Source organism: Schistocerca piceifrons, chromosome X (assembly GCF_021461385.2).
Source record: "Schistocerca piceifrons isolate TAMUIC-IGC-003096 chromosome X, iqSchPice1.1, whole genome shotgun sequence".
Lineage (NCBI taxonomy): Eukaryota > Metazoa > Arthropoda > Insecta > Orthoptera > Acrididae > Schistocerca > Schistocerca piceifrons.
This window is the reverse complement of record NC_060149.1, coordinates 630,035,632-630,059,583: the sequence shown is the minus strand read 5'-3', so window position 1 is coordinate 630,059,583 and position 23,952 is coordinate 630,035,632. Positions and strand designations below refer to the sequence as shown.

The 23,952-nt window shown below is 42.4% G+C and overlaps 1 protein-coding gene and 1 pseudogene across 1 annotated transcript in view; both read right to left on the bottom strand.

Annotated features, from left to right (window-relative positions):
• Positions 1 to 7,816: 7,816 nt before the first annotated feature.
• Positions 7,817 to 23,952, bottom strand: part of LOC124721597 (Kruppel-like factor 2) — a 161,787-nt gene continuing 145,651 nt past the window's right edge. Inside the window, exon 2 of the mRNA XM_047246649.1 lies at positions 7,817 to 9,989. Coding sequence (XP_047102605.1) covers positions 8,919 to 9,989 — 1,071 coding nt within the window. The 3' untranslated portion in view covers positions 7,817 to 8,918. The remainder of the gene's footprint in view (positions 9,990 to 23,952) is intronic.
• On the bottom strand, positions 22,736 to 22,853 carry LOC124723434 (annotated as a pseudogene).

The following is a 23,952-nucleotide window of genomic DNA, read 5'->3' as shown; positions in this document are numbered from 1 at the left end:
GATAGGTGTCCGAAGATATCAACCCTATGCCTCTGTAGGAAGCTGAATATCCTTCGCAACACAGTGTGGAAAATCCTATGTTCCACTCTATGAGAACGTCCTTATCACATTCTGATTCTGCACCATCTTGAGGACGTGGATTTCGCCTGTCGTCGGGCAATGTGTTATGACGTCCTAGCATCTTTAGAGAACGAGAATTTAATGGAAAACATTTTATTCTCCGATGAAGCCACATTCCACGTTTGTGGGAAAGTGCACGGACACAACAGCCGCATAGGGGCTTATGAAGAGCCACAGGAGGTATCGGAGTGGGAACGTGATACACCGAAGGTGAATATATGGTTGAATGTGACAAAAGCAAAACTGTATGGTCCATTTTTCTTTGCCGAAAGGCTGCCTGTTGGTACAGGTAACAGTTACCTCAACATCTTAGAACCGCTGCTTTAGGATGATGTCATATGGGATACAGCTGTCTTTCAGAAAGATGATGCAGCTCTACATTTTGCACACACCGTCCGTGATTACCTGAACAGAACCTTTCCAGGGAGGTTTATAGGCAGAGGATCACCTCTGCTCGGCTTCCTGCTCACCAGACCTTACTCCTTTAGACTATTTTGCATAGTGGTACATCAAGTCTAAAGTGGACACCAGCAAAGTGAATGATCTGCCTGATCTACGGAATCGTATCAGGGAAGCAGCGGGCCACATTGCGGTTGAAATGTTAAGGTCCGTATTTCGTTCCACTAGTGAAAGATGGAGTATGTGTTTTGACTTAGACGGTAGTCGTGTAGAATGGCAGTAGAATATGTGTAAAACTTCACAATAAAATTGACTTTTCAATCACTGTCTTTCTTCACTGAAATGGATAGTGACTTAAGAGACACCCTGTATTATGAACAGGATAGTTGCTACAGAGGAGATGCTGAGCCGCAGATAGGCACAACAAAAAGAGTGTCAGCAAGTAAGCTTTCGGCCGAAAACGCCTTCATCAGAAGTAGACAACATACACAAACACACTCACGCAAACGCAACTCACACACACATGAACACATTCTCTGGCCTCAGCATCCAGAGATGGTATGGTGTTCATGTGTGTGTGAGTTGTGTTTGAATGAGTGGGTGTGTGTGTCTGTGTGTTTATGTTTTCTACTTTTGATGAAGGCCTTTTCGGCCGGAAGCTTAGTAGCTGGCACCCTTTTTGTTGAGCGTATCTGCGATTCAGCATCTCCGCTAAATGGTGAGCAGCAACTATCTTTTTCGTAATATTGTTTTAATAGACATTCATTCGTTACTTACTTTTCCACTTCTTCCGATATTTATCCAGTTTGGAAGTATGGGGTGGGCGAAATAAAACAGACTCGGAAAATATTTCATGCATCTTAAAATAAGCAACCAGACTTACATCATCTGCCGCAGGCAAGCATCATGTAAGTAGGGTTGTTTATCGTAAGATGCTTGAAATACTTTCCGGGGCAGTTTTGTCTGCCCACGCTGTAGTATGACGATCTTTTCAAGAAGAATTTAAGAGTAGAATCACAAAATCTGTTGTTGAATTTTTTCCGTTTTATGCTCTTGAAGACAGTAATTAGAAAAGTAATAAACAGAAGAGCAAAAATGTGTTGGAGTACTTTTGGTAAACAAAGCTGGATTTCAAAACTGAGCTTCCTATGTGTTTTAGCGTATGTTACCAGTGTTTGCTTATGGCAGCAAGACATTGATTCTTCATGTGAAAATCGCAAAAAATACTAAGAAATGGAGAACAGTAGAAGTGAAACGATCGTCTATAACTGGACAGGTCTGGTGGATGCGTTTATCCCACATTGTAAAGTGCTTTGCAACTCGCCTTGAGAATGGCTGAAAGGTTCTCAGCCAAAATATCCATGCAAGAGGTAACAAAATCCCACATTCGCTCCTGAAAAATAATCAGATAAACCTGGAGGATCTTTCATCCAGCAGTGGCTATTCAGTGGCCGATGACAATGTTGAAGAACCGTGAGCTATAATAGTATGTTCTAAGCTTCCGTAGTATATATTTTTGAGGCTTCCTTATCATGCAAGTTTCTCTTCGATGCGCCTTATGCGCTCAGTACCTACAATTTCAAACTTTTTTTTTAATTTCTAAAACTTCTTGACAGATTAAAACTGTCTGCTGGAGAGGGAGATAAACCCAGACCTTGTCTTTTTATTGTCTGCTCGAGATTTGGGTAGAGAGAACTCTATGTGTTCGAGAAGGATTAAAACACGCCATAAACTGCAAATAATGAAAACGAGTACGAAAGAGAATGATTGTACATACATCAAAGGCAACTCGTGTTGTGTAATAAACCGGTGCTGACGCATTCACGCTGGTGCTCTCTCTCGTAGAACTCTGCAGTACTTACCTTGCAATAGTACGAACTGTAATTTCCGACGATCTCTCTCCGTTTTCCGCCAGACGTTTCAAGACAAGAATGCACCAAACTAAAACGAGAACGCTTCAGAATCAACCTATCACTCAGTTTCCACAGTTTTTGCACGTCATTCTTAGACCGCAAATGTTTGTAATTCTCAGTTTGCAATTACTGTAAACGACATTATCACCAATAGACTCTCGCTGACTGTCCGAAACGGACTAAATCCCAAGAGTAACCATTACTTCTGTAGCCCACATAAATCATCTTTCCACAAATATTGTTGCACTTATGATGAGATTTGCACTTATTAATCTGTGTATATGCTGATATCGAACCCAAAAATGCAAAAATTACATATCTGGGTACTTTTTTCGTCTACTTATATACACTTTAATAACTGAGGATCAACTTTCTTATTTGGCAGAAACCAACTTCTCAGATGGTTACATCATGTTTCAAAGTTGATGACAGCTTATATTGCCTGTCAAGAAAAACTGAAACTGCTCCCATTATTAAGGAATTGTTCGATGTGACGTATACTTTGTGCTACTGTTTTTTGACTTTGAACTGTTTCCTTCTGCAGTGGCAAGTTTCATCAAAATCGATTTTTTCAGCAATAGTGGACAAATAGTTTACGGTCTAAGGTGAAACTGATTGAGCTCCTGCGTGACCTCACAGGAAATGAAATGCACAAGTGTCTCCTAATTTTCATATGACTACCATTAATTAAATATATTTCGTAAGAACACAAATTTGCAGCATCAGTCTCTTGTATTTTGTGTCAGCCCCCAAGAAGATCATTTCAGGAAGAGAGCATAAACACGTCTGTTTCAAATGGTTCAAATGGCTCTGAGCACTATGGGACTTAACATCTGAGGTCATCAGTCCCCTAGAACTTAGAACTACTTAAACCTAACTAACCTAAGGACATCACACACATCCATGCCCGAGGCAGGATTCGAACCTGCGACCGTAGCGGTCACGCGGTTCCAGACTGTAGCGCCTAGAACCGCACGGCCACTCCGGCCGGGTCGTCTGTTGCAGACTGGTCGTCCACGGCCACTAAACTGTTCGTATATTATGAAACTATTCATAGTTCAACATCAAAAAACAGTCGTGCACTGATGCACCACGACAAATAATTCCTTAGTAAAGTGGACAGTCTCGCTTTTTTGTTTTTTTATTTAATTTCGTACCTCGAATATTGTTTTTAAATAATATGCAATTCTGTAAAAATTTCTAGTAATGTAAAGCTGTCTCTTTTCAGAACAGTGTCCCTCTACACAAAGTTCTGGTGAATCAGAACGAGCGCTGAGTATTAAGAGACTATTGTAAGAAGCACAAGGGAACTGCGGTACTATGCTGCTTCTCGCCACATTCACATTCTTAATAAAATGGAAAGAGAAATTTATACTTTTTCTTGTCGTGTAAAGAGAATATCCTCCGTTAGATCAGACGCAATAGTCACGAGTTACTTAGTATCATGGAAGTCCTGCAACTTACCAATCACTGCATACAAAGCGAATCCTTCTGTATCTCCTTAGAATCGACTGATTATTACCTAGTATCGCAAACGTTAGATCTAGAGAGTTTGGATTGAATGTGCATGTTTCAGGGAAATAAAATTTCGATGAATACTACTGTATTTACCATTAGAACAATATCTGCTGTAAGTTGTAGTCCAAGACGAAAACTAGTCACTAACTTCACTTACTTCTTATCAACTAAGTTCAGGCCCTGTGCAGGAGGCTGGGAATTCTGACACTGGCCTCTCACAATATATTTTCTTTAGTGTCGTTTGTTGTTAACAAATTCATCTTATTCCCAAGAATTACCAGCACTCACTCAGTTAAAGCTAGGCTGACATCCAGTCTGCATTTGGATTTCATCTGCTTGACTCTTAGGCAGAAAGGGGTACAATATTCTGTTGCATCAATTTTCGATAATGTTGCCACAAGAATTTGAAAAAATAGCAGTAATCATCTCATTTTCAAATGTAAATCGAAGAATTTCCTCATAGTTCATTCCTTCTATTCTGTAGGGGACGTCTCGGAAAAAAATTTAAGCAAATTACTGTGTTAGTGTTGATTACGCTAATATGAATCAGAAGCTTGTCCTCTGCATAGAATTCGTGTAACTTTTATTTCGTTTATTGTTAAGTTTTCTGACGAAATTTAATGTACTCACTCGTTCCATGATGACGGAGACTGGCTCCTCAGTTTGGTCTCACGGAACTAAACGTGTAAATAAAATAAAATAAAAATAAAAACTTAAATCAAATGGGAAAATAGCGAGAAATACCGATAGTCATCTGAAATCACCTAGGGTTTTCATTCATTCGAAGTGTCACGAGATCCGTCCTGTATGAAGCACACTCTGAAGAGCTGCTTGGTTCAAAACCCCAAGAAAACCTTTTGATTATCGACTCACATTACAACTCAATGCGAAATTATCTTGGGAGCTACACCAGCAATTGGCAACTACGTTTCCGGTATCAAATATGGACGCTTTCGTGTCTTAATTTTGCTTACTCAGAAACAAAAGAGAGTGGAGTCATTCAAAAGACACTAGTAGCGGAAATTTTCTTCGAATGTAAAAGTGAAGGTGACGATCGTCGTACGTGCAAGAGTGTTGGAGAATGCGATGTTGCAGCTTCTCAAGTTGCGCGCCAGCTACGGCGGGCGACTGCACACGCCGGCGGCTCCGGGCGACCTTGGATCAGTATATTACTGTGCAAGAATATATTCGCTCGCCACAAAGCACGTGCAACCACAGCCTGCTTAGGAATTTCATCTCCCTGCCATAATTTGCCACGCATTCAAATTTTATAACGTTCCAGACCAGCATGAGGTGTACGCTGGATACCCGATCAGAAATTTGTATGAGCCTTCGTAACGGATTTGCATGTAACTGGATGACGGCATATGAATCCACTTTGTTGTATTACGCTGTGATAGGTCGAAGGGAGATGGCGTAAGGTTAAGACAATGTACTTGCATTCAGGAAGACGGCGGTTCAATTCCTGGACATTCATGCACATTTGTGTTCTGTGTGTTTTCCTTAACTCGTTGAAAATGATATCGTCCCAGGGAAGAAGTTCTTCTCTAATCTGCAATCCTTCTTCCGTCATGCGTTTTAAGTTTCTCGTTATTGTGTGTGCCAGTTATAGCAGCAAAATCAAATGAAAGAAATCTGTACGTAACTTTTCTGGAGACGTACAAATGAGAACTAAGGAACATTAATGCAAATAGGGGCCCAGGAGCCCACGCTACGCGAGTTCTTCATTTGGACGGGCCTGTGGTCAGCATACTACCGTTCCCTTCGCTATAGCCCAGCTGTCCAAATCAAAACCGTTCCAACAGCTACTTACTTGTCCGCAAAAAACTAAGTGTTTCCCAGACCACAAGAAAATTGTTTGCAGTAAAGAGTAGCAAACACACCTCCCGCCAATAGCAGCCAACCACAATGATTACTAAGATACACTGACTGGCTTGTAACAACTGACATCATTGTGATGCAAACACGGTTGAAACTTCAAAAACACATCATGTAACAACGTGCCGGAACTGTATGGTCAGGGAGTCAACTTCTATTTTATATTCCAGTCACTTAATAGTTCTACGGTCGTGTATGGCCGACATATAGTCCTCTGGGAATGTGATTTAGAACTCGTAGTTGCAGTTCTGTTCTAACATGATGAAGCCAATTTCATCTTCATTCTTGTAGGTAATCTGTCACAAGCGTTGTCTTAATCACTTGACCATGGTTTCATTGCGTTCATAATCTACAAGATTACATCACGTAGTTTTCATCTGAAATTCCATTTCAATGGCTGTTAAGCGTTTTCTGCCTTCATTTCGAATGAGCCATATTTCACTACGATAACACAGGATTGGTTGTGGTAGAGTCTTATAAGTTGTTAATCTTAACAGCTTTTATGGTTGTATTCTTTTGAAAATCTGATTGATTTGTCTGAGTAGCCTATTTTAGTTTCATATTCCGTACGATCATCTTCATAAAAAAAATTATATAGTCGAAATCTTTAGAGGAACTGATATGCTCTATCAATGACCTGTCTACAGAAATTTTGCTTGTGATGTATATTTTTGCCTTGAAGGCCGTGTCTACTTTCTGTTGTTGAGATTATCATAGTATTTTCTGCTATACAGTTTAGACGGTGAATGAGAAATTGGCAGTTTATGTCAACATGAAAAAAGAGAACCGATCGGCTACATATATCTGAGGTGATATTTCATTGAAGATAAATTGAAGATAAATATTTCCGAGAATTTCTAATCTCCACTGTCTTCCAGTTCCATTGGCTTTCACGTTTGATAGAAGTAGTGATAAAGAGCAACATCGTCGCACTACACAGTTTATTGGCTTTCGTTCAGAATGGTCTGTTCCTAATTGTATTTCCTCTGTATTATCTTGTGTATCTATGGCACCAAATTTTTAAGCTGGCGCGAGAATCCAGTTTAGGCAGTGAGAACAAGTGCGAAGATCCCACAAATATTTAGTCCAATTCAAATCGGGATTCTGAGAAAATCAGTCGTAAAACATCAAGTTCTTGTGGTGAAATTACTCCCCATCATATTACGTAATGCGCAAGAGTTACCTTTTGTAATACGTAGTAATCACACCTACTTCTCTTCTAGAAACTGTACACATCCATAAAAACAGCACAATGTAATACATATTTCATGTGTTAGACAGCCCTGTGGTATAGTGAGTTGGTCGTGCGGTTCTAGGCGTTGCAGTCTGGAGCCGAGCGACCGCTTCGGTCGCAGGTTCGAATCCTGCTTCGGGCATGGATGTGTGTGATGTCCTTAGGTTACTTAGGTTTAATTAGTTCTAAGTTCTAGGCGACTGATGACCTCAGAAGTTAAGTCGCATAGTGGTCAGAGCCTTTTGAACCATTTTATAGGGAGTTGGGAGAAAGTTCGAAATTATATTATGTGGTTTGTGATTAGCTTTTTGATTATGAAAACCAAGTCCATATAGTAGCGCCGAACAGTCACGGCGCTAGGTACAAAAAAATGTCAGTCTGTGGAGCTGTTTAGTTAAGTTATTTCTGATTCGTTTCTAATGACGTCCTAGTCGGCTGGATCGGGAAATCAAATCTCCCAGCCCTCTCACTACGAAACAGAACAGATGATCTGATTTACTGGTCCAGTTACCTCAGCGTGGAGCAGACCATCCTGATCCTGGCATTGGTCTTTTGGGACAGATAATTACGCCATTCCTGTAGATGACTTCTCTGTTTGATTTGTAGCACAAAGTGTATCAGTATAACAGCGCTCGGTGGCCTGTGAATTGCCTATATGAGAGACATTCAACAATAAATGAAATGGAGTAAGTCACCTATTAATACTAACAATCGGAGTTATTTAGATGAATACAGGAATAATATTAAGATGTACTTTTCATGCGTATATATTAAATTTATTCCTATTTTTAGTTCCCATTGGTACACACACATATTTGAGAAAGAGAAAGTAATCTTAATTTCTCAAATATCGACAAGACATCTTTGTACTTAAGACTTACTCAAAGTGTGCAAAAATTCAGCTGTTTCTTAAAAGGGTATATTGTTAGATAAGGTATTGCTTAAAAATTCAGATAATTTGACCCTGAAGGCTTCACATACAATCTTTTCAACGATTCGTTACTTAGCCAGTTAAACATTTTCTAGAAGACACAAAGTTTGATTAAGAATAAAAACAAGTTACAATGGAAAATGTCTGCCATTTTCAAGTTCACATACTTGTTGTTCAAAGTACTGTACACACATTCTTTTTCCTTAGACATGTCTTTCATAAGATTAAGGCAGAGTTTACTTCAGTTGAGATGGTTAATATGTGCTGTGGTGATCATTGTTAATTCGAAATATTTGAATAGTGAGAGTCTAACAGTCATCTTTCCAATCTAATGAAACAATTTAATAATAGATGCTGCGCGTCCTCTCAGGACAAATCGAAGTTCATTCCGTCGGAGATTTCAGCAAATGCTGCACAAATACTGAACATCAGATTCACATACAGTAAAACATTAGAGAAAGCACAGTTTTTCTTAATAGTGTACACACATTCACACAGCCCACAATAAATCTCGCATTACGCGATACTTTAGAACAGTGTCTTTCAACTTACAACATCACCTCGTCACTCGCTTACTCTCTATACGAATGGCACACAGAAAACAAATATGGCTTCGTCGGCATATGTTTGACCATTAAAGCTACTATAAGACGTATTTAAATGAGTATTTTAAAGATCGTATTCTTTATAGCACATTTAAGTGTTCGTAGTGTCATTTTCTGTGTACTAAATCACGAGTGCAGTATGGTAACCTTTAAAATATTTACATTCCTACAGTGACTACTATCCACTCGGGTATCTGAAAGTTTACGCAAAAGGTAACGGCGACAGTGGGGCGGCGTCGCGCTGCCATTTAGCCCAGTTCGCACAAACGGGTAACGTCCACAGGCGCTGGTAACTGCTCGGATGGGTGCGGAAGGACCCCTCAGACGCTGACGTGCCTCTTCATGTGCAGCGACAGGTGGTCGGAGCGCGAGAAGGCGCGCTCGCACAGCCGGCACTGGAAGGGCCTGTCGCCCGTGTGCTTGCGGTAGTGGCGTGTCAGCTCGTCGGACCGCGCGAACTTCCAGCCGCAGCCCTTCCAGCCGCACTGGTACGGCTTCTCGCCCGTGTGCGTGCGCAGGTGCGCCTTCAGGTGCGACGACTTTGTGTACGTCTTGCCGCAGCCCGGGTGCGAGCACGTGTGCGTCGTCAGCTTCTTGCGGCCGCAGCTGCGCCGACAGCGCTTCGGCTTGTGGCCGCCGTCGACGGGCTGGAAGGGCTGCGCCGGCTGCTGCTGCTGCTGCGGCGGCGGCGGCGGCGGCGGGGGCGGTGCCTGCGGCTGCGGCTGCGGCTGCGGCTGCGACAGCAGGTCGGCGAGGTTGGGCGACGACGGCGGCGTCATGATCTTGGCGAGCGCCGTGGCGGCCGGCTGCGCCACCAGCGCGCCGGCGGCCAGCGCCTTGCCCAGGTCCTGGTTCTCCGGGCTGGCCGGAGGGGAGATCTGACCGTGGCTGTACGCCACCTGCGCCTGTTGCTGCGCCGGCACGATCGTCATGAGGCCGTTGTAGGAGGTGGCCGGCTGGAACCCCCTGGCCACGTCGCCTAGCCTTAGCACGTCCTGCTCGTCGCTGCCGGCGCTCGCGTCCCCGAAGCACACTGCGCCGTCGTCGGGCTGCTGCTGCTGCTGCTGCTGGTGTTGCTGCTGCGGTTGTGCCGGCGCCGGCGCGGCGTCCTTGCAGTCGCCGCCCTGCGGGTAGAAGTTGTGCTGCTCGGCGGCGTAGTTGATCAGCATGTCCAAGTCGACGAACTCCTCGCCCTGGTAGGCGAGCGGCTCGTCCTCGTCCACGTCCGGGTAGGAGGGGGTGCCGATGGCGGTGGGCGCCGCCTGCGGGGGCGGCGGAGGAAGGGGCGGCGACGGCGGGCCCAGCACCGTCCACGATGCGCACAGGCTCACCGGGGACGCCTGCGGCGCCGCCGGCTGGTTCAGCAGGATGCTCTCGATGTCTTGCCACATCTGCAACACCAATCGACAAGCTCAGCTAACTGCTCATCTCACAGTACTTCACTTCTACGAAGTTTGGAACTTTAATAGTGGCCAATATATATTTAAATAAGAAATAAATACTTTGAGGTTCGACGACGACATTGTAATTCTGTCATAGACAGCAAAGGACTTGGAAGAGCAGTTGAACGGAATGGACAGTGTCTTGAAAGGAGGCTATAAGATGAACATCAACAAAAGCAAAACGAGGATAATGGAATGTAGTCGAATTAAGTCGGGTGATGCTGAGGGAATTAGATTAGGAAACGAGACACTTAAAGTAGTAAGGGAGTTTTGCTATTTGTGGAGCAAAATAACTGATGATGGTCGAAGTAGAGAAGATATAAAATGTAGACTCGCAATGGCAAGGAAAGCGTTTTTGAAGAAGAGAAATTTGTTAACATCGAGTATTGATTTAAGTTCCACGAAATCGTTTCTGAAAGTATTTGTATGGAGCGTAGCCACGTATGGAAGTGAAACGTGGACGATAAATAGTTTAGACAAGAAGAGAATAGAAGCTCTCGAAATGTGGTGCTACAGAAGAATGCTGAAGATTAGATGGATAGATTACGTCACTAATGAGGAGGTATTGAATAGAATTGGGGAGAAGAGGAGTTTGTGGCACAATTTGACTAGAAGAAGGGATCGGTTGGTAGGACATGTTCTGAGGCATCAAGGGATCACCAATTTAGTATTGGAGGGCAGCGTGAAGGGTAAAAATCGAAGAGGGAGACCAAGAGATGAACACACTAAGCAGATTCAGAAGGATGTAGGCTGCAGTCGGTACTGGGAGATGAAGCTTGCATAGGATAGAGTAGCATGGAGAGATGCATCAAACCAGTCTCAGAACTGAAGACCACAACAACAACATATATTTACTATTTATACAAAATAAATATCTGTTTCAAAGGTTTACTCTCCTTCAAAGCAGTCATCAGCAATCTTCGTTCGATCAGGAAAAGTTAACGTTGTATGCTCATTCGATTACTGTTGAGGAACATGAATATTTGGCTACTCACATGTACTTTGCTGCGAACTGTACCATTCACCTACTTCTAAGGCTATGGGTTGAAAATAGATTTGATGCTCCGAAACTATTTACCACAAAGAAATGACTATTATCGCAACTTTGACGACTAATGAAGGTAAATAAAGATTTAATTGGCCCAGTGGCTGATACTATTCACCATCAGTATGTTGGAACTTCATGAAGTATTTTTTGTGTAAGTAGTAAATAAATAATGGCCCCTATTAAAGTGCAACTCTTTTATTATAATCTAAATATCTATTTACGCTATTTTATTTCATTTCATCTCTTTCTTCGCATTAAATGGAATTATCATTACTTTAATATATTGCGTATTTAAAAGATTTTTTCTTTATAGAAGTGTTTCTGAACTTTCTTGCTGTATATATACGGTGTGTTAGAAATTCCCGTTACAAACCTCTAGACTTGTAGAGGGGAATGAATACATAATGTTTTGAATAGGAACACATGTCCGGAAACGTACCTTTTCCGTGCTATAGCCGTTTGAAAGCATAATTGTTAGGTAGGTATGTGACAGAACTGTCACGGTAGAAGGTGGTTACGGCCGACCAGCTGACGTCATTTGACGTCTACCTTCCTCTCTGCCCTGGTTCGAGTCTCATTCACGTGTCTGTGAGTGTTAGAGCAACATAGTTGGGTATACGTTTGCAGAATACACCGACTTGAGCCTTCTGAATGGCAAAGCTCACAGTACTGGAAGAGCTCCTCGTGGCCTTTATCAAGATCGTTCTCCACAACTCCGACTACATCGCATACCCTTCTCTCCATAATTACGCAACGGTTCGAGAAAGGGTACCTTCACCGTCAGCAGACCTGACTGTGGTGATCCCCGGAGATTTCGCACACCCGAACTAGAAGAGGCCGTACTGCATCACGTTGAAGAGATACCGTCAACGAGTACACGAGCAATTTCTTTGGCTATTAATTAGTGGAACTGTAAAACAAGTGATGTACTGGCTCATGCTTCATCAATTACTTGTAAAAGTGGTAGCGTTACCAACATATTTTTAAATAGTTATAGCACAGAAACGCTACGTTTCCGGACATGTTTTCCGGTTCAGAATATTATCTACTCACTTCCCTGAACAAGTCCTAGAAGTCTGTAACGTGATTTTTCCGAACACCCTGTATAATGTTCGTACAAATCGTTGTATAAATTCTCAGACGAAACAGGGCCAACAGCAGTCACGTGAACTAATGAGCTAGCTATAAGATGAGAGGAATGTCTCGTACTTAGTGCGTCAGGGATAGTCCGAATTCAGGTACAGGGTAAACCACAGTTACCACTTACCACGCAATTCTATTTACTGCAGTACTGAAGCATATATTTACTGCTCGTTGGCACTATTATCACCTTCGACTTCGAAAGTATTCCACACGCACTGATATCTGCACCAGTGCCAGTAATACACTTCCGGCTATTAAAACTGTAATATCGTGGAAGCGAAATGCAATCAACGTCAGATTGGCACGAAGTGTACTACCTGCTAAGATATGGAAATGATTAGTAATTCGGCTCAATCACACAAAGTACGTACTAGTGACGCCACGTACATTCTGCATGTAAGGAAAGATTACATAGCGGGTTTCTCATTCACAAGTCACATTTAATTGGTCGGAATTCGTCATCAACGGAATTGTGATCTATGGAGACAGCGTCTATCGTTAATAGACATTGCTGCTCGTGTTAGTCGGTATCCCACGACTGTCATGCGAATGTGGAATCCGTGCCTTTAGGAGGGCCATATTCAACGACATGCAGTATCTTAACGGTCCCACGCGAGTAGCACCCGAGAGGACAGACAAATTGTTCCCTCGGCCTTGCACTATCTTACAACCACTTCGAGCACCACTCACCGTCAGCAGTGCGACCACTGCTGCGGGTCCTCTTGACAGGTCAGTAAAGCGAAGTGCGCCGATAGTGGTCCACTCAGCGAGAAAACAGGGATGCCATCACGTCTTCTTATACGAGGCATATCACGATTTTCTCGCTAATGATCAAAATTCAAATCCGATTTGTGAATGACAAACCCCTGCGTAATATTCCCTTACATATTCCGCACTGAAATGCTGATCGGAATGTCTAAGTGTGTAGTAGACTTCGTGCTAATTTGATGTTTATTGCGTACTGTATTCACGGAGTTGCACTTTCATTGGCCAGCAATTTACTTTGCACCAGCCCACAGTCCCTCAACGGTCGGGCTACTTCCATGTCTGGAAGCAGAAGTATACTGATCATTAAACTCACGTCGGACATTTTATAAATCTTCAATAAAAGCAATGATCTATTTACACCGAGCGAGGTGGCGCAGTGGTTAGAAAACTGGACTCGCATTCGGGAGGACGACGGTTCAAACCCGTCTCCGGCCATCCTGATTTGGAGTTTCCGTGATTTCCCTAAATCGTTCCAGGCAAATGCCGGGATGGTTCGTTTGAAAAGGCACGGCTGATTTCCTTCCCCATCCTTCCCTAATCCGAGCTTGTCCTCAGTGTCTGATGAACTCGGTGTCGACGGGACGTTAAACATTAATTCCTCCTCCATTTATTTACATTCTAGAAGTGTGCTGGAGCAATGGCATAGGCAAATCAAGTGAGACGCAAGGTCTCAAGTGCTGCTGACATTGATCTCTACTTAAACACTATAATAAGACAAAAGAAAAGAAAAAAACAAAGAAATAGGAAGTAGACCAGATATCCCAAACCGAGGGCAAGGCTGAAGTTCTTAGACACGGCACAGAACTGGAGACGTATACGTTTTAGGTCTTAATTCTTTAATATAATTTTGCAGTATTTCTTTTCATCCTTTTTATAATCACTTTTTGTGCTTGTGTTTTGTATTGAGCCGAAAAATCAGGAAAATTGCTAACGCAGTTCTCAGCTTACCAACTTCCGAAAACAGAAATATGTAATGCACAATCTACTGTAAGCAGTAAAAGAGCAGGTTTTGAAATTGCATAGCTTCAATAATTGCAAGAGAAAATACTTGTCATTTGGAAAATACTTCCCAGGTCTCATTATCTCTTCCTCCTAGAAGATAATCGTCATTACACTATCAACTGCGTTCCCGTTAACAGAAAAACAAATGACGAGTAAACAACAATTGTGCTCATAGTGCGTAAGAAAAAAAATAAGGAGCACTTGGTTAATTGGGTGACAATGTCATTTGTCAGTGGAAAGCAGGGTAGGGTTTTATTCCGGGGTAGTGGCATTTTCATTGTAATATTAAGTGTGACAATTATCGGTCTTTTAGATACTTGTAGCCGGAAATTGTTGTGACAGTCAGTTGCCCAGACTCGTGCGTGATCAGCCCGCTTCGGGTAACATGAAGGCCTGCTCCCGCCTTTTAGCAGATAAAACGGACAGACAGCGCTAAAATTGCTTCCTTTGTGTCGTCGAATTACTCTGAGGTCACACTTAGCGTGTGGGATGCAGGACGGAATACATGTTTTGGTTACGCACTGTACCCATTACAAATGTTGCGATTATGACTCGTTTAGTCTATCAACGGTTCAAGACTGATGCTTTTGATCCCTGTATAGACTTGTGGAGGTATATAGACTCCATTTTTCCTAGTCAAGGAATTGCATTCTCTGAATGACACATTCACATGAAATATTTTCTGTATTAAGAAAGAAGCACGTTTCTTAGGATTTCATTAGTAGTGCGACAATAAAGAATAGGATATTTTCGTACATGTATCTTCAATTTATTAAATATTTTGTGAAACAACTCTCTTGTAATGCAAGCTCTTTGCTTTTCGTATTTGGAGAGGTGGTAGTACGGACTAAAACAAGGAAAACGTGTGCAGTAAAATGGTTCAAATGGCTCTGAGCACTATGGGACTGAACTTCTAAGGTCATCAGTCCCCTAGAACTTAGAACTACTTAAACCTAACTAACCTAAGGACAGCACACACATCCATGCCCGAGGCAGGATTCAAACCTGCGACCGTAGCGGTCACGCGGTTCCAGACTGTAGCGTCTTTAACCGCTTGGCCACCCCGGCCGGCACGTGTGCAGTAAACGTGGGCTCTAAAGAGCAAATCTTAAGAGTTATGTATGTACCTCAGATATTTTTTTCTTGTTTTAGTCCATTCTACCTCCTCCCAAAATACGGGAAGCGAAGTGCTTGCAGTAGAAGATATTCGTTTCAGAGTGTAAAAGATATATTGGGAGGTGATAATATGGACAAAATCAAGAAAAATTTACCAATTCTGTAATTAGTCGACGGATATTAATTGACACTGCCTGCGCAAAACGAAGAATAATTCCATCAAACTGCAGCGTTCAGCTTTGTCATCCCTTTCCTTTTAAGGTCGATATGGCTATTTTTCTGATTTAATGTGTTCGCAAACGTAATGTTACAAATTTCCCACGGAATGACATCAGTTAATGTAGCACAGAACTGGAACTTGGAAGATACAATATTTCCCCACAGATATGAGTGCTATTAGTTTGACTTGACGCCATGAGCATAAATGACCACACTTTAACAAGTTTTATTTTTTTTAAGTAAAGAGAGTAACAAATTCAAATCTTTGTTAGTAAAATGGCTGAAACCTGAAATAAATCGAAAGCGAAGTTTCACCAGAGCAGTCAGTTCGATCCTCTATGAAAATGTCAGAAAGCCAACACAATGAGAGACACCTAACGCGGCACATTGTTATCTAAAAACACATTTCCGTCGTCCTGCAATAGCTAGAGTCGTCAACGTGTTTATCATACCTCCACAAATTAAATATAAATAACTTTTTTCGCTGATGTTTAACCCCCGAAAAACACTAAAATTATTGATACTGGACAAATTCGAGACTTCGAATTTTTTCGAAAGCTTAGTTACCGGTCTTTTGAAGAAATTCGTATGAAAAAACTATTTTCCTTACTTGTTTCATAAAGCCTGATGCTCAGCTCATTGCGGTATTTCATTGCTACAGTTGCAACTGACTGGCAACGTTAGACAAACATGAAGTCTTCTCAATGAGTCAAATGTCAACTTAATGAAAGGCACAGTTGTTAATCTAAGTGCCAGCTTTACGCAGGCAAAGGTTTAGTTTTCTTACCGTTGCATTCTCTGCATTCTCTGTTCTGAATTGAATTACACATGCTAGTAGGAGCAGTCCTTATTTTATAGCCAATCTAAGAAACAGCTGCTAGAGTTGCCGAGTTCGCCAGCTGAAGTTAATGTGGTGAAGCTCCATCCTCAGGCGCCCCTTCTCAAATAACTTCCAACGCCACTATTTGGCGACGAGGTGACGCAAAGTCCTTGATCAGACTGTTTTGCTTTTATATACTGGCTGCAATTGCAATACAGTATGTATGCGGCGTAGCAAAAACTTAAATCGCTGTTGATGGAGATCAGTCTGTTGGATGGGGACGCTCAGCATGGAGGCCACTTCAGTAGTAGGCTGTTTCATTCTCTCCATTTCTTTCCATACTCATCCGCATCAACACAAACACAACGCTACATTTTACAAGCACTTATCGCAGAGATTCAGATACACATGGCAATCCATAATATGTCGTCGATGTAAGAAGGCAATGGCAAATCATGATTACCTGACACCGTCAGTGGAAGCAGAAGGAGATTTTCTACATTTGAGAGTCTAGTATCGTTTCGGAACACTTTATTGCCCATATATCAAGATTTGGTATTTATACCAGCTTCAGCCAGTTCAACAGTCATTTTCAGCTCTGTAAAGGTTTACAACGAAATACAGATCAATACATCTTATCTAAATCAAAAATTTTGTAATACAGCTAAGTAGATTACATAACCTATGCGTTATTATCAACGCTGTTGCGTAACATTTTTGTGTACAACAAGTAAAAAAATAGTAATTAAGGGAACTTAGCCAAAGTCTTCATTATCATTACAAACAATGTACTGTGTGTACACATTTAACCATAAACTTGCAACACATTAGACATTATACAGAGTACTGAGCACTCTCATACAGTGCAAAAAAACGGCGCAGATTCCCACGTGTAAGATCATTATACACATGGTATTCTGTGAGAGTGGTCCATATTCTATATAAAGCCTAATAAGTTCCACGTTCTGGGATTATGGGTAGGTAATGTACATCTAGTACAATGGTGGTAATGTTAATGGTGACTTCGGAACAGTTCCGTAAATTATTGTACTTTTTACATGTTGTACACAAACGTGCGATTAGTTATTTAACAGCATTGATATTACCGAACAGGTTATATATTCTACTTAACTGTATTACAAAGTTTTTGGTTTGGATAAGATGTATTGACCTTTATTTCGTTGTAAACGTTTACAGATCTGGAGATGACCATTGAACTGGCTAAAACTGGTATTTTTGTAACAGAATTTGAGAACTAGGCAATAAAGTGTCCCAAAAGGATAATATATTCTTAAATGGCAAATCATTTCCATTGAAACTTTGTCCACTACCGCAATGCAGTATTTTTAACTTGCAGCCATCGCTAATTGTTTGAGTATGGATCTGACTCTGGGTTTGACAATAGACGGGCTGAAATAAAGTGCTAGAGGCCCTCTGCTGTTCTTTATCTTCATAAAACGATTTAGGTGACAATCTGAGAGGCCGTTGTTGTTGTTGTTGTTGCTGATTTGGGAGGCTGAACCAAACAACGAGGTTATCAGTCTCTTCGGGTTAGGGAAGGATGGAGAAGAAAGTGGGCTGTGCCCTTTCAAAGGAACCAACCAGGTATTTGCCTGAAGCCGTTTCGAGAAATCACGGAATACCTTCATCAGAATGGCGGGACGCGGTGTTAAACTGTCGTTCTCGCGAATGTGAGTCCAGTGTGCTAACCACTACACCACCTCGCTCGGTCAGCGGTCGTGTTAGATTGTTTGCAGGTGATTCTCCCATTTATCTTCAGCTAAAGTCATCAGATGATCAAAACTATTTGGACGATTTATACAGGTCATCTTTGTGGCTCTAAAAGTGCAAATTGACCCTAAACTATAAAAAGTGCGAGATCCTTTTCATTAATACCAACAGAATCCGTTAAATTTCGGTTACACGATGTATCACTAAAATTTAAAGATTGTCGATTTACCTAAATACCTAGGGATCACAATTACGAACAACTTAAATTGGAATCATCAGTCAGAAAGTCTTGTGGGGAAGGCGAACCAAAGACTGCCTTTTATTACCAGAAAATTTAAATACAGAAATGATCCACTAAAGATATGGCCTACATTACGCTTGTCCTTCCTTATATGGAGTACTGCGACGTAGTTTGGGATCTTTATCGGATAGGATTGACTAAAGATACTGAAAGAGTTAAAAGCAGTACAGTTCGATCTGTATTATCACGAAAAAGAAGAAAGAGTATCACGGCTGTGATAGGCGACTTGGAATGGCAACCATTACAACAAAGGGGTTTTTCGTTGCAATGAGATCTTCGGACGAAATTTTAATCACCAACTTTCTCTTCCGAGTGCAAACATTTTTTTGCCTCCCACCTATATTGGGAGAAATAACCAGTGCGATGAAACAAGAGAAATCAAAGCTCCTACGGAAAAATTTAGCTGTTCGTTTTTCCCAAGTGCTATTAGAGAGTGGAACGGTCGAGAAATAATCTGAAAGTGCTTCTATGAACTGTCTGCCAACCGCTTAAGTGTGAATTGCGGACGTGTCGTGTAGTTATAGGAACTAGGACAAATTGCGTATTCTCTTACAGTTCCCTAACTGTGACTAGAGGTCCAAGAATTTCCTACACAAGGCAGATAGCATTTCCATACACTGCAACATGCTTCAGATATTTTTAGACGACAGTACCCGTTTACGCTGACGAGCTCTCGGAATTTCATGCTAATATTGGTTCAGCGAGCCAGTAACAGAGTGAGTTTCGTGAAACTCGACCTTACGGTGATCCCAAGAACAAGAAGAAAGCCTGTCCTTTTCGGGAGATCCTGTTTGGAGCACTAGTATAGCATGACATCAGTCAGGGGCAGATGACGGAAACCGTATCACTTGCCGAAAGAATCGCTCACCGGACCACATCCTGGATGCCACGGCGAGGGCACTTTGCGTACTACTGCTGAAGGCAGACATGTTATGGTCATAACGATTGAATTTGATGCTAATCGTATGTAAATGAACTACCCGTTATCCTTACGCGCGAAACAGAAAATAACAAGATGGACAACACTCCGTGACAAATATGGCCAGCAGTGTCTGGCATGCGACACCAACACGCTATTATCGAATTCTCGTGAGAGTGTTTTAAATATTTAGATACAGATGTATGCCCATCCTGTGTCGGACATTTTCTTACCAGTAACATTTAAAAATACACGAATTCTACTTGTAGTCTAAATAAGATCGATTCGGAAGAATGTCTAGTTCAAAAATGGTTCAAATGGCTCTGAGCGCTATGGGACTTAACATCTTAGGTCATCAGTCCCCTAGAACTTAGAACTTAGAACTACTTAAACCTAACTAACCTAAGGACATCACACAACACCCAGCCATCACGAGGCAGAGAAAATCCCTGACCCCGCCGGGAATCGAACCCGGGAACCCGGGCGTGGGAAGCGAGAACGCTACCGCACGACCACGAGATGCGGGCGAATGTCTAGTGTTTCAATGAATGCAGGCAAACTGTATGGAGTTAATCAATATATTTTACAGTAACGGCTACCTGTTACAATATTTCGAATTTGCTTGTATGCATGTTTCGAGGATAAGAACCCCATCAACGAAGAATTGCGATAAAATAAAGGCAAATATCTCAGGACGTGTTGAGGAAAGCCAGGGAAGAAAGAGAAGTATTACATGTCCAACAAAATGGGACTAGTAACAATTACTGAAAAAAATAATTTATTATATATAATAAAATGCAACGATCGAAAAATATCTAATTCGTATCTTGATTAAAGCAGTACGGATGTTTCTTCATTCTTTACTAGCAGCGTATAAACTGCTTTTCTGAACCTAATGAGAAAAATAAAATGTTTTCATTTAGTCTAGGTACTAGTAGCTAAGCTTCTCGAGAAGAAACGAGTTCATTTGCGCCTCGCAGAATTCACATGAAGTGATATTACAAAAATTACCCTTGTGGTATTCGAACAGAGTTAAAAGAAGTGGTGAAGGAATGTGTAAGCATCAGAACGAGATGGGATACATTCCCTGTCCGGCTGTACTGATCTAGGTTTTCCTAAATTATTTTGGCGAAATATCGGTATAGATTACTACAACAAGACTATAGCCGATTTACTGTGTTTCAAGGTTATGATAATGTGTCAGCGTAACGTCATTGCTACTTCGTTTGCGTGGTCCTTAGAAAACAACAATTGGAAATCGAAATCTGTTCCTTTGAGATTATCGTAGGTTACATCGGCAAAATAAAGCTGAACTGCGTGCATCGGTCTCTCCTTTCGAAAACGACCCAACGCTGTAGTATATAAATGTTTCTACGTGTCCAAACGATATCACATTCGAGTAAAAACTGAAAATTTCAAAGACGTGTACCACCTACATCGTCAGCAGATAACGGAATGCCGGGATCGTTGTGTGTGGCTTGGTATAGTGCCATTTTGGCTTATACAGGTAGCATGACGTCACTTTGAGGACGTGATTCGCATGTGCAAATGCTGTAAATCGGCAGTTAAGGAAGTACAGCCCTTACCGGAATTATGGAGCGTAAGTAGAATGAAGCTTAGAGGCTCCACTCTCTTAATTGTTGATTTCCTACGTTTGTGCATGTGTGAATTCGAAGTACAGAGCAAATCATCGAAGGCTAGACTTCCTACTAAAATGTCACCCCGATTTTGTACCAGATTGTCACCGCGAGGAGCTATACCGTGTGGCAGAAATGGAATGCGTGTCTGTTTTGTTTCTCTCGTTCTGAAAAGCGTAGAAAGAATTGTGGGGTAGTGCACGCGCAGCTGTCAGTACCGCGGCGCACTTGGAGCGCCCAGCACGAAGGCTGCTCCTCGCAGCCTCGTGCGGCATGTGACCTCATCAAAACGAGGCCAAAACGTGGCCTCGCTCTGCCCATACGATACGCATTCTCTGATTTCTATAGCCTGCCGCCAGCGCAAAAACATCCGAGTAATTTGCTCATACACTCCGTCATTTCCCAATAAAGTATTCACTCAACGATAAAGCGTGTGTTGCAGCAGCAACGTGCAAAAACGGTTAATGTCAGTCTCAGTCATGCGTGGAATTTTTCGAACAGCTGCAAAATTGAATCTGTTGCTCGTGGCTATTTACATATACCGGGACCACAGTCACGGCGTATTTCTTATTCCTGCTAATATGTGTGCTAATGAATCAGAGGCAAAGACCAGCTCAGGCAAAGTGCTGACTCAACTGGAAATGGAGAAGGCAGGAGGAAGTCTCATCAAAATTATTTTCTTAACCACAAAACCGCGATCCTGGCCGTCGTTTTCGGGATATTACAGAAAATTGATCGTCTTGTCTGGTTACCAATGAAAAACACGCACGCCAGAACGGTCATCCACAAGCACGAACAGCCTCTCATTGCTTAGTGTCGGGACAGTAGTTAAAGTAGGAAAGCAGAAGTAATCAATTCCCGTACCCCCACTCTACGTACAACGGCCAAGCCAAAGCTACTCTGCTTTTATTTTCGCTCATAATATTCAACTTAATTACTACTGTTCTAATATACTGACAGCAAAGAAGAAGAACTTAGAAGCGAGCATTTTTGATTCACAGATTTTTGGCTTCATTGTGCAGCAAACTCACGTACCCGTGTTAAGACGTTTGCTACGTGATGAATAACAAACGAAGGAAGATCGAGGCTTAACATCACATCGACGACTGCGCCAATACGTACGGAGCACACGCTCGAACTAAAGGGAGGATGAATTTGGCCGTGTTCTTTTCAAAGGAACGTTCTCGAGATTTGTTTTACAAACCTCCGAAAACATAGATCTTGATGACCAGACGTAGAGCTACCACTGCGTCACCTGGCAATTCGCCAGATGGTATAATAAAGGAAGAGAACATTCAAGAGTTCTTGGGGTGAAAATAAGAAGAGAAAGGAAAGAAAAATTTCTGCAACGTTGATGAAGACTCCGAAAAAACTGGGAACATTTTTTCATGTATAATTGAGAATAATATCAAGAACCAGAGTTTATAATGGCATTTAAACGACGTAATGACATCATAAGTTACTGCAACTCGGTCCTATACCGGGCATAGTCCCACTAGGAATGGTATACTCCTGGCTTTCTACGATCTGTGAAACTGCTCGGGCTGTTAGTTGTAGTGTGAGCTACAATTAAACGTACGACACAAACTACGGCAACACCTGGCGTTTTCACCGAAAAAATGCACTATCAGAGGGGAAAGGCATGCTGAATTAAAGTACACACATCAATAAATGTTTTGCATCACCTCATTATTTCAAAATTCATGGCATAGAAAATTGAAACTGGCTACGACGCATGTATGTATATTCATTTGCGATGTTTCCAGATAACTAACTCCTCCCAAACAGGCCATGAAGGCCCAAATGTACCGACCGGCCGCCGTGTCATCCTCAGCGCACAGACATCACTGGATGCGGATATGGGGGGGGGGGGGGGGCACATGGTCAGCACACCGCTCTCCCGGCCGTATGTCAGTTTCCGCGACCGGAGCCGCTACTTTTCAATCAAGTAGCTCCTCAGTTAGCCTCACAAGGGCTGAGTGCACTCCGCTTGCCAACAGCGCTCGACAGACCGGATGGTCATCCATCCCAGTGCTAGCCCAGCCCGACAGCTCTTAACTTCGGTGATCTGACGGGAACCGGTGTTACCACTGTGGCAAAGCCGTTGGTTTCCAGATAACTAACTGTGCCCATTTTCGTGGAAAGGGGACATATATTATCATCGCGAGTGTGTTCTCAATTTTAATAGATACTCGATTATAAAGATGTGTTCATGTTAAAGACAATTATTCTCCATCGCAGAGCAGCGGTGTTGGGGACAGTCCAGCATTTGTGTCTGTGTGTGTGTGTGTGTGCGTAGGAGGGTGGGTGGTTGCGCTAGGCAGATGTGTCCTGACCAGAGCGCAGCGTGTGGAGCGTGGCTGTGTCGCTATATTTTAGACGGACAAGTTGACCATGGGACAACCCACCATTAATCCCCTAATAGTGTTTAGTAGACTATACATGCCTTAGTGTTGGTGAAGGACCGTCGCCTCGAGGCGGCGAGCATCGGCAGTGGTATGGGGGAAGGCCAGATGCGGCCAGCGACCGTGAAGGGACGGCTCCTGGCCATTTGATAAAGCGCTTTGGAGTGTTCTCCAGAAGTTCGTTGTTGTTCTAGAGGGGTGCAGTCTTTCTGAGAAATATGTTTAACAGACTGCAAGAAGCGTTACCTGTTTACCTTTTGTCTATCTGTGACTGATTTCCGCAGCCTGGAGACAGTATATCAATGCCACCAGAAGGATGCCTTTGTGGACCACCACCAGCAAGACAGAACAGGCCTCTATCCCTACCTACGGTGAGGAGAGGGAGGGAGGGAGGGACGAGAGGTGGAAGGGGGGGGGGGAGCGTAAGACTGTCTCCAAGGTTCGTGAGCTCTCATCGAGGAGGCCACACATTCAACTACCGCCCCCTCTTAAGTCTTTTGGACAAAGATTTTCCCCAGCTCGTGTGTTGCATTATGGCCCATTCATTGTGCGTGATGGTTTTCTACGACAATTTCGAAGTTTAATTAGTACAGTGATGCATTTTTCCATCAGCTGTGTTAGCGTGTGTTAGCTCTGACTACTTGGATTGTGAGCAGGTTTCTGTAGCGAATTCTGGAGTCAAACTGCGACAGATACAGTCTTCAGCTGTATGCTTACAGGTAATACACTTATTAAACTCGTCTCCTTCTGACACCAGCAACTCGACAGTTGACTATATTTTCCACAAAAAATAAAATTGTACC